Consider the following 19,068-nt stretch of genomic DNA (forward strand, 5'->3'; position numbering starts at 1 on the left):
TTGAATTGAGTTGTTAGCCAATGGGTTCTTATGCAAGTCCCCAAATAACCTATGCTATTGCCAAAATTATAGGTTGCTTTCTACAAACTGACACCAAGGTCCCATTGTTGAAGACAACATCCACACAACTCACTGAACATGGAGAAGTTGAACTGGTGGCTATATAGAGCCTTCACCATTTGTTCTGCCTTGTGTTAACTTTCCATGGGAGTCTTAATATTTTTGGTTTAGTATTTATCTAGTCTTCTGTCTTTCTTTGTTTTGATCATAAAATATTTGAGTTAATTTTTCTTTTTTAAAGATTACACACACACACGCGCACGCGCGCGCGCCTGCTTGCAGGTAAGCTGTAGTTAAATTGTTCAGAATATGTAGGATATAACAGTTCGTTGACTCTCATGGTCCTATGTTACACATGTACACTTTGACACAAGAGCACATTGTATGGTGAGGGCCTTTCCTCTCATTCCCATTGCTATTGAACCCTTACCCTTATATCTCTTTGCACCCCTAAAAAGGGAGTTTCCTAGCTTTTTCAATTATGACACACCATTGTCATCTACAGAATTCACATTTAAGAACCACATAACCATCATAGCAAAATTTACAAAGACAAAATTCTCACAACAATGTAACTAGGTATGTCTTTATGTTTAGCCGCATGCATAGCTGTTCATGTGGGCTGTACAAACCTGCAGCAGCTTTGCTTCTACTTTTATGTCAAACACACAAGCATGGCTTCCTTAATCTTTAAAAAACCCATAATCCACAAATGAGATAAAAACACCATTTTTTATTAAACTGGCTCAAATTTATTAATATGATTAGCTTTAGTTGCATCCACTCTGCGGAAAATGACAGAGTTTCATTTTTTTTATGGCTAAATAAAGGAATTCCATTGTGTATATGTGTCACATTTTCCCTACCCATTATCCTGTGGTAGGACACCTGGGTTTGGTTCCATAACTTAGCTACTGTGACTAGAGCTGTAGTGAGCACTCATGTGCAAGTATCTCTGTGATATGCTGACTTGGAGTCCTCTGGGAAAATATCCAGGAATGATATAGCTGGGTTATAGGGTACATCTACTTTTCGTTGGCTAAGTCACTTCTATATGGATTTCTATAGCAGTTGAGCTGTCTGCTTTCGTACCAGAATCATGCTATTTTTCTTACTATGGCTCTGTGTTAGAACTTAATATAGATAGGAACATTATTCTTTTTTCCTTAAGTTTCTTTTGGTTGACTTTTGGTTAAGTTTGATCTGCGTGTTGGAATGTCTGTAATATGTTAAACATAAGTGAAAGTGACAAAAAAGTATATCTGAAGTAGAAATGTAAAAATATTTCATGTGTGATAGGTTAAAGACCCTAGTAACTCCACTTAAAATAAATTTAAATAGGGTAAAGCATTTGAACCAGTTTGACAAAAAAGAACAGCTTGCATGGGGTTACTGCAAGGACAGAATATTTGAGTGCCAGCTCCAATTGAAGAAGCTGGAGGTGGCTGAGACACAGTTCTTTTTGAAGAAACATCACATCTTGTGAGGAGTGTAGCTGGATCAGCAGTTGGAAGAGATGAACAGGGAGGGAGTTGACTTTGTTGTATGCACATGCTATTGTTAAGTGTTTTTGTGCTTAAGGAAACTGTAAGAATGGTTTGTTTGTTTTTTTTGTGTGATGGCTCCAGCAATTGTATGGTTAGTGCCAAGTCATAAAAGGAAGAGGAGGTGAGGGGACAGAAACACAAGACCTTTGTGTAAAAATGTGAAAAATAGGTTGGGCATGTCCTCCTACTCCATCACTGGGAAAACAGCCTGAGATACCTTTCAGACAGTGTCCACCAGGTGTGTGAGGAGACAGCTGACTTGTACTACATCCTGAAAATGGAACAGGCCAAGTGTGCTCCTACCATCCCATATTGATGTGGTTCACTTGGCAACTGGCCAAGAGCATGGCATCATGATGGACTACTCATCAATAAGGCCAGGGAGGAGGAGCACAAGAAATAGCTAGGACCTGCAGACTGGACACTGTGGAAGTCTACCAGTCCTTTCCTGCAGAACTCCAGAAGTACTTCAAGGGAGGACCTATAAATGCTCCAGGATCCATCATTAGGATTTATACCATTAGTGCCAAAAACCATGTGCAGTGCTTCATCTACTCTGGCCTCTTGCTCCCCAACTCCAAGTTCAAGCTGTAAGGAGGGTAGGGGAGGCATGTTCTGGGGACCTATTCTTGTTTGTCACCCAAAAAGCAGATGACAATAAAGAAGTCAGTTTGTGACACCAGCCACTGCCATCACTGGACTACAGGCCTCAGTGAGGCCAATCTCCCAAAAAAGAAACACTGATACCTTGTCTACAGCTTCAAACTTCCTCCACTTCTGCTCCTCACACCTTAGCCAGAATGCCTGCAGTGTACCAGTTGGCCCTGTCCTAAGCTGTCATCTATCTCTCTGCTTTGCATTAGATGGCTCAACTGCCTGCATTTCCGGTTCCCTTCTGTGTTGTGAGAATTTTCACAAAGTAAGCACCCAGGTTAGGGGCATGTGTCCCATACAAAGGAGAATAGGTCCTTCATGGTCTGTGTTCAAGGTTTTATTTTTGTCCAACCTTCCTGTTGGAAACCAGGCAGTGATGGCCAAGAAAAAGTTTCAGATGCTCAAGTAAAACAAGAACCCCCACAAAAAGTTAAGCAAAAACAAACAAAACAAAGAAAAAAAGACAAGACAGAAAAGTGGAGAACCAAAGATAAAGAAAACCCTTGAAAATCAAGAGAGAAAATTAGAAATTGATGGAGGAGGCAATGGTTTGGAAAAACTATACATTTCTCCATTAGGAGACAAGGAAAATCATGGAGATGAAACAAAGGTGTTGTTTTTTTTTAAAAGTTATAAAAGAAAAACACCTTTATAAGCCAGAATTCATTCATGAAAGTTTCTTTAGGTGTGAGAACTGAGAAGAATTAGGATTGTTGGCACTAGCACACTTAAGTGACCAAAGTGGGAAGCATGGAGCTTTAGGACTGAGCCACAGACACAATAAATGACAGGTGTAGATAAAGTCCTCCTTCTCTTGGTTTCTCTTAAATGTGCACAGTTGATTAAAGCAAATTTCATGTAAAAGTAATTTATGTCACACAGAAAATTGCTAACAGAAAACTGTAGAAGGGCTAGAAATTGTCTTATTTGGTGAATAGTTTTGACATTTTAGTGTCTAGAAATAAATGATTTGAGATTGACTATGGTTCAGTAGCTCACTTGAACTGAGTAAGGTCAAAGTTACATGCTTTTCTTTTCTTGAGCTTTGTAAATATCAGACATTTCCTCATAGCACATGTTTTGACCTCTCTTTCAAATCAAAGGTAGCAGTTACTCAATTGAAAGATGAGCAAATTAAGAGGTGTCAGATAATGGATAGGGCAAACTAAATACAATCTAAAACTTTTACTATTCCATTCATTTGTTGTTTCAGTAAATATTGCATAAGTGAGCAAGAGAAATTTGCAGAATAACTCATCCTCTGTCATAATATAAAACAAGATTTTTATTTAAACAGGACCTGACTGTGTAGCCCTGACTGTCATGGGAACTCATATACTGGTATTAAAGGCATGCACCATCATGGTTGTTATTTCTAGTGAAGTGCAGGTAATGGAACACCTGACACCGGGAACACCTAGTGGTCAGCATTTAAGAGGACCAACCTAGTTGGGACTTGGGAAAACAGGGTGCTATGGAAGAGCTGTCTGCTGAGCTAGGAGGCTTTTTTGAGGATTCTTTTTGGAGATGAGCATAGTGTGACTCTGCAAGTCCTAAGAAAAAGTAGCTATTGTCACTGGTATAGTAGTAATGTCAGGAGTTCTGTTGTTGTCTGGGGATTTTGGAGTTCTGATCCATCGAGAATTCATTTATGTCCACATCTGCAGATATTCTATAATTACTACACAAATGAATGACAACACTTGGGAGACAGTGTAGAGCTTTCAACTGTATGTGTGTACATTGAATATATATATAAATATGTATAATACATACTTGTATAAATTCATGCTTCTTTCTGTTTGAGGCATGTCTGTAAGTTATATCTCTTACCTTCTTACAATATCAAAAGTTTATTCAGTCTAACTTTTTAAGTTCCAGTCTACTAAAATATCCATCCTTCCAGGACACTGCAGAAATGTTAAAAATCTTTGCTTATGATAGAATAATCAGTTTCAGTAATTGCTTAATAACTGCAAATAAGACTTTGGAGTGCCTTTTAATAGTCAGTGTCATTGTATTAAATGACGTTATCTATTGGACAGTATACCAGTGATGTCCTTTTTAAAAGATTTATGAAATAGTACAGTGATTTTAGGGCCAGTACTTAGCACAACAGGTAAACTGATATATACGTCATTATCTTTACATTTTATTGGTTTAGTCATTTTGTGTTATGTAAAAGTACTGACTTCATTGCATGCATTGACATTTTCTTTACTATCTGCCATTTATTGTCTAGCTTGTGACTATAATCCTTATTCTCTCCAATAATCTTTCATGTTTGACGCTGATAATATTGATTGTAGGGCATTCAATTGAAAAAATTTAATATATTCAATATTTATTAAATTTAAAGAAGTAATCTAAGCTTTGGGGATTAATATGATTGAGCTTATACTCTTAGGAAAATATAATTGCATCTGTAAACACTTATAATTAAAGGTTGTTATGTGTATTAGAAAGGAAATATAATACAAGTACGATCAAATTTTATTTTAGGATGATTAATTCCAGCCTAAAAGATTTAGGAAATCTTACAAAGAAGGAAGATTTTAAGAGTTCTTAGAATATAAGTCGGTGTTAGAGGTATTTGATGCCAAGGACATGATTGACAGGTTGGAAAACAAAGGTGTACAGGATATTCATGAGTAGACCCATAATTAGGCATGACTTGATGGTAGAACACTTAGTAGGAAAATTAGTTTTATAATGAAGCTCAAGGATGCTTTTGATAAGCTTAAGTTGTTGAAGGCTTTGAATAGCCAAATACTAAATCTGGATCGTACATTTTGCTAAAGTAGTACTGAAGAGAGATCAATTCGCAGTCTGTAGGCTAAGGTTTCTTTATTCAGATAACACCAGCCAAGCGCAAGCCAAAGTGGGCCAGGGGCAGCAAGGCAGCCAGGCCAGAGAGAAAGGAGAAGGGAGATGAGGGTCTCCACGTGTGCGCGGTCCTTTAAGAACCATTCCCGAGTCACCTTAGACTCCCCTCACAGGCGTGTCCGGGCACACCTGTCTGGGCTACTAGGAGGCAGGGCTTACAGTGTCTCCCTACATAGTACTGTTCAAAAAATTCATAGCAAGGTAGTGAACTGATCATATTATATACTTTTCAAATATAGGGTTCGAGATGCAACTTTTAGAATCTGTGATTTTTTTTAATGACCCTAGATGGACTATGTATTTGGCTTTAAGAGAAATTGTAAAGTACACAGCTAGCACCAGGACATAGTTATTGAGCATTGCAGAGTTATTATAATATTCTTTAAGCAATCTTCAGTATGTGTTATGGGGAGAGTAATACGTATCGTCCCTTATATAAGCATGGTAGTCAGGTGTGGTTCACACCTCTAAACCCAGCACTAAGGAGGCTGAGGCCAGCTTGTCTCAAAAAGCAAGCAAGCAAGCAAGCAAGCAAGCAAGCAAGCAAACAGAATGCCTATTTTCTTGATGTTAGTAATGCTTTCTGGAGGTCAGTATTGCAAATACCACCCTGCAACTTTTGTGGCAGTTAGGCTTAGCTTTTTATTAAGCAGCATTTTAGTACATTTTTCTCATGTTTATATTAGGTAAATGGCCTGATTTAGTTGTTTATGGGTCTACTAAATGAGGCCCTGCCTCATTAGCAGCTATCTTACAGATAATGTGGATATACAGGCTACCTGTGTAAGTGTTATGTCCTCTTGTATGTACATTGTATTAGTATGTCATCTGGCCTCAAAATTATGATCCTCTTGTCTCAGTCTTTTGAGTACTGGGATTTTAGGTATCTATCACTTGAAAACTTAATGTAGTAAGTTTTTATATTTTCAAGTTTTTAGTTAGTAATTTTTCAAACTTCTCTTTAGTAAAAAGTTGTATTGTGTATATAAATTGATATTAAAAGTTTTCTGTGATCTTAAGTTTCTATGGATAAAAATGTGTGGATGTGATGAACAAATGAATCACCAGTAATTGTTAAACACAAAGGCTAGTTTTATAAAAAATAAAATATATTTTATAATAAATAAAAGATTTATTTTTGTAACAAGAATTTATACCACTGTATAAGGAGAGACCACAGGCAAAATTGTTATAATATGCTTGATGATCTATAATAATGGGTTAGAGTAAACTGGTTATTTCTAAGCTTCTCTCAAAACTCTATTGGAATTGCCCATGGAGTGTTATGGTCAACAGAAAGGATTGTGCTCACTCTGGTTGTTTATGTTTCAGAGTCCATGAAAGTCAGACTGGATGCTTTTGATATTTCCTATTAAAATAATGCTTTCTGGCTTTGCTATGGGAGTGAACATTGAAATAATTTTAAAGTCATGTTGTGTGTTATTTGAGCATGGAAAATCAAGCTGAAGATCCTGTGAGCCAGCCTTATAGAGGACATTCAGAGGGTGTAACTCACTGGATGTCTTCCATGCTGTCCTTTAACATCATTTACTGACTTGAAGTATCTTTCAGCACTTTAATCTTTAGTGAAGGCTAGCTGCCAATATTATTTAAAGGAAACTTATTACATAATTTTAAATTGATTAAAAAATAACATTAAAAGGATGGTTTTGCCACATAATGAATATTAATGTGTATATATAATACATTTATTGCCTTTGTGCATGACTTACTAATAAATGAATACTAATGAATTTGTTTTCTGGAACAAGTCATTGTGTTCACTCTTTCTTTCTGTGAGATGTGATCTATTTTCTTGGATATTTATGCTGTAAGTTTTACACGATGTGCTGTGACAGGGAATTCTTCATCTTCTCTTAACTGCGCTTTTAGTGTATGCAGAGCCTACAAAGATGGATATACCAGTTCTTACTTTTGAAGAATTATTTACCAAGACATAGCAACACTATCACTAGTTTAGTGTATAAAGCACTAGGTAAATATGAAAAAAAGTTTAAACTGATCCCACAGTTCTACATGGAATTCTATGCAATTCATGATAAACTGTGAAAGTTGTATATGGCTGAAGGCACCAGTAAATTTGATTGCCCCTGACTTAAACTTAGATTCTCAGAGGAGTCTTTGATACATCTAAGTTGTTGAAAAGAAATTAAATTTAAATTCAGAATGTTAGGAATATATGCAGTTTTACACTATTTACATATTTCTTTCAGTCTGTTTTGTATTCTCTATTAACTGCTTATATTCTCTGGACATGTTTTTTTTGCATAAAACCAATAAATATGACATCCTTGGAATAAGAAACCACGGTTCTATTTCAGGTCTTCTCATTGTGGCATGCTAATAGACGATGTGAGGTCTAATCAGAATGATAATTTGTAACAGCAATACATATTATATGTTATCTGTATAGATAATTTCTATATTTACTTATATTTTGATATACATTTGTACTTTTTCCAGAAAATTGGAGACTAAAATTAAATTCTAATTTTATAAATATATTATCATTTATTTAGAAAAAATCTTACAATACAAATCTATTTTGAAAGTCCTTTTTTCCACTTTTATTTTTATTATAAAAGGTTCTTTTGTCATGCATTATATCCTGATTACAGTTTCCCTTTCCTCTATTCCTTCCAGTTCTTCCCCACCTCCCTTCTCATCTGAATCCACTTTCGGTCTTTCATTAGAAAATAACAGGCTTATAAGAGACAAAAACAAAACAACAACAACAAAAAAATATAATAAGATAAAACAAAAACCATCACATCAGACTTGGACAAGGCCAACCAACAGAAAGAAAAGAGCAGCGAGAGTCCGAGACACAGTTGTTTACATACTCAGGAATCCCAAAAAATGCTAAACTGAAAGCTGTAATATATACTTATAGGAGTTGTTTCCTACCTGTGTAGGCCCTGAGCTTGCTGCTTCAATCTCTGTGAGTTCATGTGAGCTTTGTTCAGTTGATTTAGAGGCCCTTGTTATCCTGGAATCCTCCATCCCTTCTGGTTCTTACACTTTTTCAGCCTCCTCTTTTATGAGATTCCCTGAGCTCTAAGGGGGAATCTAAGGGGATTTGATGGAGACATCCCATTTAGAGGTGTGTGTTCCAAGATTTCTCACTCTGCATAATGTCTGGCTGTGGGTCTCTGTATTTTTTCCCATCTGCTTCAGAAGGAAGCTTCTCTGATGATAGCTAAGCAAGGCACTGATAATATGAGTATAGCAGAATGTCATTATATTGCTACTTATTGTTGTTTTTAGAATTTACCTTAGGACCCTGGGCTATCTAGCTTCTGGTTATTGGTCAACCAAGCAGTGTCAGGTATTGGTTTTATTTCCTTTGATGGGCCTTAACTCAAATCAGACATGGGTTGGTTGCTCCAACAACTTTGTGCCTCTATTGCCTTATCATATTTTGGAGGCAAGACAGGTTGTACATCAAAGGTTTTGTGCTTAGGTTGCTGTTTATGTTTCTCTTTTTGTAGCCCACAGAGTAGATAGAATGGAGGGGTGAAGGTTCTATGTGTGTACCAGCTCCTCCTCTTCATGTTCATTGAGTTGTATGGGTGTTGTCTTTAGCAATGGGGCACTTCTGTCAGTTTATAGAGAACAAGCTATTTATCTTGGCAACAGCCTGAGTTTTGGGGGAATTTCCATGCGACCTCTTTGGCCAACAGCTCAATTGTATATAATCTAAGTCCAATCAGGTATTCTGAACCCTGAGTTTGGTGATAAGAGATGGCCAGTTGGGACCCAGCCTTCATTATTTGGAGACTTCATTAAGATTGTCTTCTTCCACTGCATTAGGTTTCCATACCATCTGCAAATGTCTCTCAGTTTTATCTGTCTTCCCCATTCCCTTCCTCCACCCTATCTCCACCCATGCCTGCTCCTCCTGTTCCCCTTCCCTTGACCCCGAAGCCATCCATAAAATCTATTCTATTTCCCCTTCCCCAGAGAGATCTATGCATCACCACTTCACCCTTACTGTATAACTAACTTTCCTGGGTCTACGGATTGTAGCTTGGTTGTCATTTATTTAACGGATAATATCCTCATATAAGAGAATAAAACAAATACAATATTTATGTTTCTGGGTCTGGTTTAAATCACTCAGGATGATACTTTTTTTTTTTTTAGTTCCATCCATTTGCTTGAAAATTTACTAATGTCACTTTTTAAACAGTTGAATAATACTCCATTGTGTAAATGTACCACATTTTCTTTATTCATTCTTCTGTTGAGCAACATCTTGGTTGTTTTCAGTTTCTAGCTATTATGAATAGAGCAGCAGTAAACATGGTTGAGCAAGTTCTTTTATTGTTCAGGATTGTTTTAGCTATCCTGTTTTTGTTTTTTGGTTTTTTTTTCCTATAAAGCTGAGAATTGTCCTTTCAAGATCTGTGAAGGATTGTGTTGGAATTTTGATGATGATTTCATTGAATCAGGAGATTGCTTTTGGTAGGATGACCAAAAATTAAATTCTTATTTTATAAAATTCATATCATATATTTAGAAAATTCTTAAAATATAAATCAATTTTGAAAGTTCTTAAGAGAGAACTTTTCCATCCACATTCAGATTTGATGTGGATGATTTGAGTATCTTAGTATATTTTAAACAAGCAGAGAGTTTTATTTGTTATGTTTTTGCAGCTGTGGCTTCTATTTAAGATGCATCTTCACTCATTATTGTTATATGTTAGTGTATACATTAGTGAATATGTTATTTAACTTTATTACTTGTTCATGGATTTTTACTATCCTAGTAAATGTTTATGAGTATATGTTTATTCATGGACTTATGGAGAAACAATGAGTATCTGTTGCAGTTGAAAAAGTATGTTTTTCCCAGGCATTGGTAGCGCACGCCTTTAATTCCAGTACTTGGGAGACGGAGGCAGGCGATCCCTGTGAGTTCAAGGCCAGCATGGTCTACAGAGTGAGTGCCTGGATAGGCACCAAAGCAATACAGAGAAACCCTGTCTTGAAAAACCAAAAAAAAAAAAAAAAAAAAAAAAAAAAGAAAGAAAAAATAGAAAAAAATAGTATGTTTTCAAGATCCTTATGAGAGTAGCAGAAACCCTCAGTGCTGGGGATTTATGTATATTTGATTTGCTAATTGAAAAATCAACATAGTCCATTTAATTTTAGAGACTACCCATGTCTTATAAGAGGAATTAAAAGAAAATTCAATAATTAGGAAGTAAAAGAAACTATTTTTAAAGCACTGGGTGGTCAGTCAGGTTGTCTGATGCTTGGGACACATGCTTCAGCGGGAGTATTGCTTTCTAGGGTGCTTGGAAACGAGCCTAGCAAACATGTCCTATTTGATTTATACTGTATGTTGGACAAGTGTTGTCCTGATACCTTTGCAATGTAGCTAGCAGCAGTAAATAAAACAAAACAACAAAAAGTGAGAGAATGGATCAAGGAACATGCCACACTGGTTAAACCCCTTTGTATAGTTTTGGACTTCTCCTCACAGTTTCATCTTAGTCTGTGGTTCAGATGTCATGAAAACTTTCCTTCATTGAAGAAGCTAGGATGTCTGCTACTCCAGGATCAGCTGGTGCTCCCAGTATCTCCATGTGTCTTTTCAACCAGAACTGCAAGCTCTGCTCTACCTGCTTGCACTACAGCTCTGCCCTTGCCCACTCAGCCCTTGCAATATTCCTTCTTTATCTGGGTGACTTTAGTGGTTCTTGATTTCCTTTATTTTCCATAAGATAATTTTGTTTCTACAAATTAACTCATGACTTATTTCTCTGGTCTGTAACAGAAGTCAACATGCTAATATATTTATTAAATGGTAGTTTGAAATTAGTAGGTTTCATAAAATACTAACTCTTCTAAGTACTTACAATTTTAGAATAATGTATGGTAAATGTTATTTTAAAACACAAATTCAGCCAGAGAAAAGAAAGTCAGATAACTTTATTTTGGCAGCATCACAAACTGCCTAAATCATAATTTCACTAAATATTTTTAGAAATTCTGTTTGCACGTTTCTTTTTTAGTAGATATTAGGGTCAAAACTAAAATTTTAGTTTTAAAATAGCATATTTTGAAACTTAATTTTATCTTGAGAAGTGTGAAATGAGTTTAAAAATTTGGAAGCTTTGAGGTGAGAAATAATGTTCTATATTTTACTTAAGTAGAATGAAACATCTGATTGAAATAGGGCAATTTCACTCATTTCTAATATTGGAATAACTAAATATATTTTAATATAAAAGTACCATCCATAGCTTTGGATACATGTGATTAATTATTCTTTTTGCCTTTGTCTTGACTTACACCTAGTAATTAGTGGTTTGCAAACAGATTGGAGTTAAAAAGACTATAGAGAGTAGCCAGGCCACAGGTAGAAAACTGCTTGAATTTGGCCAGACATGCTTGGTCTGCATTGTTTGTAAGTATTTGGATTAATTTAAAATTTGAGTTATTCTTTAAAAAATTATTATTAATAAATCAAACATCTCTCAGAACTGAAGTGAAGGTAGCAAAATATGTACAATTCCTGTCTAGTGCCAGATACTTGGAAGGAACGCAATAAATAATTACTGTAGTTGTTTCTCTGATTTACATATTCAAAGTTTACTCTTATTTTAAAAAGAGTATTAATGAAGCTTTATTTTTGCAGAGTACCTTCAAGTTTAAGTCTGAGAGTGATATTCATTTGGCAGAACATCACAAACAGGTTCTATATGATGGAAAACTTGCAAGTAGTATTGCCTTTTCATACAATGCCAAGGCCACTGATGCTCAGCTTTGCCTGGAGTCCTCACCAAAGGAAAATGCATCCATATTTGTTCATTCCCCTCATGCATTGATGCTCCAGGTAAGTGCATGGAGCTTTGTGCTCATGTTGTCAGCACTGAGAGCACATTTCCCACAGTTAGCATTACTCACCTACAAAACTCTTTTTGATTTTGAATTTTATTTATTTATTTATTCAACTTTTTTATTTGAATTAGAAACAGGATTGTTTTACATGACAATCCTAGTTCCTTTCTCCCTCCCATCCTCCTCTACCATCACCCCTCCCCACCTAAAACCCTGTTTATCACATATCCTTTCTGCTCCCCCTGGATGGTCAGGCTTTCCATAGGGTGTCATCAGAGTCCATCGTATCCTTTGGGATAGGGCCTAGGCCCACCCCTGTGTGTCTTGGCTCAGGGAGTATTCCTCTATATGGAATGGGCTCCCAAAGTCCACACCTATGCTACGGATAAGTACTGAACTTCTACAGGAGGTCCCATAGATTTCCGAGGTTTCCTCACAGAAACCCATGTTCCTGGGATCTTGATCAGTCCCATGCTGGTATTCCAGCTATCAGTCTGGGGAGCAAGAGTTCCCCAATGTTCAGGTCAGCTGTTTCACCAGCCTGATCTGGACCCCTTTGCTCTTCACTGGTCCTCTGCATCTGGGTTCCAGTTCAGTTCTGTAATTAGTCGTGGGTGTCTGCTTCTACTTCCACCTTTGTCTTCACCTTTTTGACTTACTTGGAAACTTGTTCCATCCATTTTCATGTGTTTCTGTATCATTTGAAATAAAATCTGTTGTTTTCCTGAATATGAAGTTGCTAGGTATAAAAAACACTCTTATTTGAAAATGTCTTACCTGCCAACTTGAAAATTGCTTGAATGTCCTTAAACCTAGTAATATTTCTCTCTTCTAGAATAACTTAATCTAGCTTCATAGTTTTGGGATAAAATCTTCTCAGCTTATTTAAACTTTAAAGATGACTAGTCAAAGACACTTAATTTTTACTGTATACATGTATGTCTATTAATAATTAAATGCTTGAGAGCTCTTACAATATAAAAAGACACTAACCATATAAGGATGCCTGGGGGAAAGAAATAGTGATGAACATCATGTCATGGAGGTTTACTAAATATTTTTGTCTTTGATGTAGGATGTGAAAGCTATAGTAACACATTCAATTCATAGTGCAATCCATTCAATTGGAGGGATCCAAGTACTTTTCCCACTTTTTGCTCAACTGGACAATCGACAGCTCAATGATAGTCAAGTGGAAACAACTGTTTGGTAAGTTTTCTTTGAATGTACAGTATACTACTGTTATGCTTAGTTTGTTCATGTATATTCCATGTTATATATTACAGTATTTGGGTCTTAAGTGCTAATAAGAATGTTTTTAGAGCTGAGGCAGACATATATGTGCATAATACAAAAGAAACCACCAATGCTTAGATTCTGATTATCATAAAAAATCCCTCCCTAGAAAAGCAAAGAAATAATTCTAGATGTAATAAAGTGACTATGATATACAGTTAAGGAAAAGGTTTAGTTACCTTCAAACTTACCCATAACAAATGTTCATAATGCTGTCATATTATATTAAAGTACTAAGGTAAGGTATATTCAATAAATTATATAATTTATAGCCTAAAGGCTTACTCATTTTATAATCCCATGTCATGATCTAAAATTGGAACAGTATTAACATAAGCTTTCCTGTAAATATAATTCATTTTTTAGGGAAACACAGAGATGGTGGTTTGTTCATGTTCAGGTAAAGGAAATGTCTTTTTAAGAAGGTTGAATTAATGTTTACTTTTCGTAATTTCCTTTATTTTATTAAAAATTCCTCATGTATCAAGCTCTGATTTATGTATTTTCTAAGGCTGATGATAAATTTCAATACTATATAGCTTCCTTGCTTTGGATTTTTAAGAGCAAGTTATAGAAACAAACATTTTGTAGTTCAAAATGTGCTCTATTAGCATGTACATATATAGTAACTTTTTAATGGGTTGTTGCATTTTAAATTAATGGCAAACTAGTAAATGAAGTTGTGGGAAAAGTTTAATATCTAGTAAAATATAAGGCATGGTTTTCTCAAGTTAGCTGAGTTGACTTTGAAGACTTCTGTATTAGTATTAATGGTGGTACTATTCCTGTATTAAGAATGTTGTTTTGTAAGAAACATATTTAAATATAAATCTGATATCATACATGACATTCAGTGCCTATCTGTAGGTTATCCTTTTATTTCAATGTAATATAAAGGCTGGAGTTTTGAAGTCAAAAGCTTTGAAGATAAAATGAACCCTGAGGTTGTGTCCTTTTGGGCTATTACTTTACAGTGAATATTTGCTTATTTTGATTCTGTGGTAGATCAATTTAGTGAAAACAGACAAATAAAAACAAACCATGCATTATGATCCTGAATTTAAATAAAAAAATGTTTTTGCTATTTATACTTAAGTAGAGTGTGATACATTGTGACCTACATTTTAAACTAAATGCTGTGAGGAAAAACCAGAGAAAATACCTTGCAGTTTAAACAGTTTTTAGGAGTTACTTTGGATTCATAAATTTTTAATCTGAAAGACATATTTTCCACTGAAAGTTTAGAAAGAAGATAGCTTAGAGTGGTAAAACTAAAATTATTACAATAATGTATTTATTTATGGACAGCTACTATAAAATCTTAGTGCTAATAATACATGTCATGATTATTTGGGTCTTTTCACCAAGATATGGAAATTTTTTTGTGCTTGAGTTCAAAAGTCATTTCAGCACTTAGATTTATCTTAATATTTAAGTGTTGTTTATTTAACCAAGGAAGTGAAATGAAGAATTCAGAATTCTGATTTGTTTTTACTTTGTTAACATACATCTCAGTTCCCCCTCATAATTACTAGTTCCAACTTATTTAATGATGTGCAATATGCTCTTAGCTTACAGCTGATAGAAAACATGTCACAGGAAAGATATTGTAGTCCTCTTTAATGACAGTGCATATCCACATCCAAGATGCTGGAGGATTCCATTGTGTGCTCCCTTAAATTCTTTCCTATTTTAATTCATAAGCTTTTCCAAGTCCTTGGTATCTGAGGCATGATGTTTATAAACATTTATTGTCAGTTGTATAGTTTTTTAAAATATTCATTCTTCAAATGGAGCAGCATAAAATACAGTGTGTGTCAGCAGAAGCACTCTTTATTCATAAAATGCTAAAAGCAACTTGTTACAGAGGATTTCTTCTTTACTTGACAAATACAGATTTTTAGCGATATACATACAGGTTTATAGAATTTTTTGTTTAATGCTTATCAATTAATTAAATATGAATGGGACCATAAAGTAGGATTATCAATTTAGGTTAGCCAGTATTAACTTGTTTTAAATAAACAAGAATCACTTTAAAATGTTTTAATTTTCCAACAAAAATTCAGTATTCTCTTAAATACTTTGTATATTAAATATACAACAAAATTACAATAATTTCTCATTTTCAGTGGCTTTTAAGAGAATTTGAGCCAAGCTGTAATAAGGTTTTCCTCTGGTTTCTATGCTTCATTCTGAAGAACTTTATTTTCCATGCACTAAGCAGTGCCTTTTTATAACACTTTTTACTGTTTTCATAGCCTCAGTTTTGGTTCAGTGTGGGGGGATGCAACATTAAATTCCCTCACTGAGAATAAGCTTATTTTCTGGAGTCTGAATGGGTGACTTACCTGTGCAGGATGACTGTTTTGTATTATTTTATCCTGATTGTTACATTACTATGTTATTACTCAATTCCTGAACTTTCTAGTCACCTAATCTAGGATTCAGATTTTAAGCTTAGTATTGATTATTAGTGCAATTTACAGTACATTATTATCTCGCACCTCAGTTTGTACCACTACAGCCTTGGAATAATAGGGATTTAAAGTTATGCAGAATAGGTACAATAAAATATGTATGTAGATCCCTTGTGCCTTCTGGGTTTGTTATTAGGGTAAGTGAGCTAAGGGACGCTACAAGGTTTTATCATATGCTTTGATTTTGTATTTTCAACACTGTATATTGCCATTATTTTTAAGATAATATAGCAAAGGTTCATATTAATTTACATGTGACCTTCTTTCTATTTATGATGTTACTTGTGTTAGATAACTATTTAAGTATTGAAATAGGACTAGGACTTAACCTTTGGATTTTGTTTGTTATGATGACAGTGTAGAAATCAGCACCAGATTCAGAAACCTGAACATTCTAAGATGATTTTTCTTAAGTTGGCCATTGGACTTGCCTTCTACTCTAGTACTTGATCTCTAGAAGTCATATCTTGATTTCCTTTAAAGAAAATACATCAATGTGCACAACTGTAATAGACTTGTGGATGAATAATACTGAGCAGAGTCAAATAGCTTGTGGTAATACATGTAGTAATTGTTCAGGAATTACACCAGTGTATTACATTGGTGAAATTGCATGTTCCTTGTAATTACTAACTACCTTGAGTAATTATTCATCCCCAGGAACATCAAAACATCCAAATTTCTTTGGCCACATCTTTGGTTCAGATAAAATGAGATGTTTTGCAATAGCAAGCAGTTAAAAACATTAGGTGATGCAAACAAAACAAGTATTCTTTCTTTATTATGTGACAGTGTAAACAGGTTTTGAACCAATGATTTAAGTTGATTTTTTTCTGTGAAACAAAAGTACATTGGAAGGACTCAGCAGAAATTATGTGGAGCAAAGATAAAGGTTCTTTTGGTTTCAACTCTCTTCTGTATTCTTTGATTTCAGATCATAGGGTTGATCAGGAGTTGATAGAAGTTGTATATGATATTCTTTTGAGTACTTACTCTTGCATTGTGTCTATTCCATTTGAAAAACAGTTCCACTGTCAGTTTACTAAAGAATTTTACAAGATGAATTACCAAATGTGATTGTTAAGTGCCAGCAATACATTATTTCTGTAAAACATAAACCACTATCATTTGTACTATAGCCAAATAAAATATTTTAAATATTATACTTGTGTTATATGACCTAACTATATTCTACTGACAAAGAGTGAAAATAAACAATCACAGGATCATACAAATTTAGTGTAAGGTTCTGATTGGGAAGGCCTGATTTCAGAGCCGTATGTAGAATGTTATGAATGCTTCTAGAATCCCATTTTAGTGATATCTTAAACTATGATATTTCATAAGTTCAACATTAATTTCAAGTAGTAATTTAAATGAAGTCATGTAGGTGTGTTCATATTTCCTAGACAAAAAGTCTTTTACTTTTAATTATACTGTAGGTTTTCTTATAATGATGGAATGTAAGACATAGAACATTTGCATCAATGATCATGTATTTCAAAGATCCTCTTACAAGGTGAAAATTGGTACTTGTTAGTTTAGTCAAGTTAAATAATTCTTTTCTTTCAGTCTTAAGTTGCTCTGTCTGGACTTACCAAAGTTATTCCTGTGATTAAGTTGACTTTTATATTCCCTTAACAATAATCAGTCCTAATTGGCTCTTTTGTTATATATAAAGCAACAAAATTATCTTTAAACTAAGATGTTTCATTCTTAATCCTATTTTATTGTATGCATAATAGTGACATAAAATGTTTTTTTGATTTTTAATTCAGGAAAATGTACTGCTGTTCATAGATTGTTAGCTTTGTATTATGTACTTTTCATCCAACTAGCCAAAACATAACATGTGATTGTGTTAAGCCAAAGAAGTAAAAACATGTTCATATAAGATGGTTTCTTCTAGTGAAGGTTGCCTTGTCAATATAAAATATAATTAGTGCTTTTTTATTTTGAATTTTATTTAAATGCTTTATTAGATATTTACTAAAATAGCTCATTTAATTTTAATTTCTTGATTTTTTATTCTTTTAAGGAAGAACATATTGCTGCACTTAATAGTCTCATTTGCTTGTTTGTCATTGTAAAAAAATTACTGAGTTGTAAGGAAGCCATCTTTGAACTGAAACTACTTAGATACAACACAGGAACATAATAGATGGCAGGTGATCATTTTTGTTTTATTTATCTAGACAGAGGACTGGATCATTATTAGCCTGTTCTAAAATATTCTCTAAAATCTTTCATAGATTTGGGGGCTCCATAAATTATTCATTTTTCATTTAATATTGGTTGCTTTTCAGTTTTTCTTCAGGAAGATTCAGAATCTGAATGTGACTAGAGCCTAGATTTTGTAGAACATCAGTTGTACTTGCCCTTCACTAGGACTGTAAGTCTTTCATTGTGTTTGAACAAACTTATAATCTGCTATTATGAACATCTCTCTGTACAGTGAGATTTTCAGAACAATAAAATGCCCCTTTTTCTGTTGATTACCTGATGCATAGAAGACAATTTCAAATTATTCTTTTGAGACTTTAGGGTCAGATACCATATAAAGGTTAAAATATACTAGTTATTTCCAAATTCAAATGTGTTAATATTTTTTTCTTTGTGTTTCATCTGTCATATATGTTATTTCAGGCCACATCATTGGTAAGCTAACATTTAGATACACGGAAAGCCTTTGTAGAATTGTTTGAGATTACTTTGTTGGGATATGATTTAGAGGCTTTCATGGTGGTCATATTTTCCTTTTGGCAGACATTAATTTCTTTATGGACAAGTTACTATTAAAATCTCTGCTTATGAGTCTCATCTCTTATTACATAGTAACTCAGTGTGAAACTGAAAGGCAAGAACACAATAAGGCAAAGATGGAAGGGAATCTTGCTGGAAAGTTTTGGAGATGCTGTCTTCTTTGAAGTTACAGTGGGCACAGAGCTGTTGTGGATTTTACATGGATCTTCTGTAACTCTGAAAGCCAGATTTAATAATTACTATTTTAATACATTTCAGGCACAATTGAATTAAATAATGAGAATTCAAGGATTTCCAGTACTGATCAGTTCCTATGAAATGAACATCTCACATAAGGATCATGTGCTAACATCTATGGTGCCATGAACTGTCTGGTTATTCTACCATACCTTCTTGTATGGTTATGAATAGGACACATATGAATAGGAACTTTGGTGAGGATTCATTATCAGATTGTAGGTCACCTGAATTTATAAAGCAGTCCTTGTAAAAGGACTATCTTGACGC

At 34.4% G+C, this 19,068-nt stretch overlaps 1 protein-coding gene across 8 annotated transcripts in view; it reads left to right on the plus strand.

The window, feature by feature from the left end:
* Nucleotides 1–19,068, plus strand: part of Nbea (neurobeachin) — a 525,226-nt gene that overhangs the window by 72,965 nt on the left and 433,193 nt on the right. For all 8 annotated transcript variants that reach the window (XM_035451902.1, XM_035451904.1, XM_035451906.1 and 5 more), the window contains exons 9-10: nt 11,820–12,017; nt 13,098–13,231. In XM_035451902.1, coding sequence (XP_035307793.1) covers nt 11,820–12,017; nt 13,098–13,231 — 332 coding nt within the window. The remainder of the gene's footprint in view (nt 1–11,819; nt 12,018–13,097; nt 13,232–19,068) is intronic.

Source organism: Cricetulus griseus (assembly GCF_003668045.3).
Source record: "Cricetulus griseus strain 17A/GY chromosome 1 unlocalized genomic scaffold, alternate assembly CriGri-PICRH-1.0 chr1_0, whole genome shotgun sequence".
In the NCBI taxonomy this organism is placed as follows: Eukaryota; Metazoa; Chordata; class Mammalia; order Rodentia; family Cricetidae; genus Cricetulus; species Cricetulus griseus.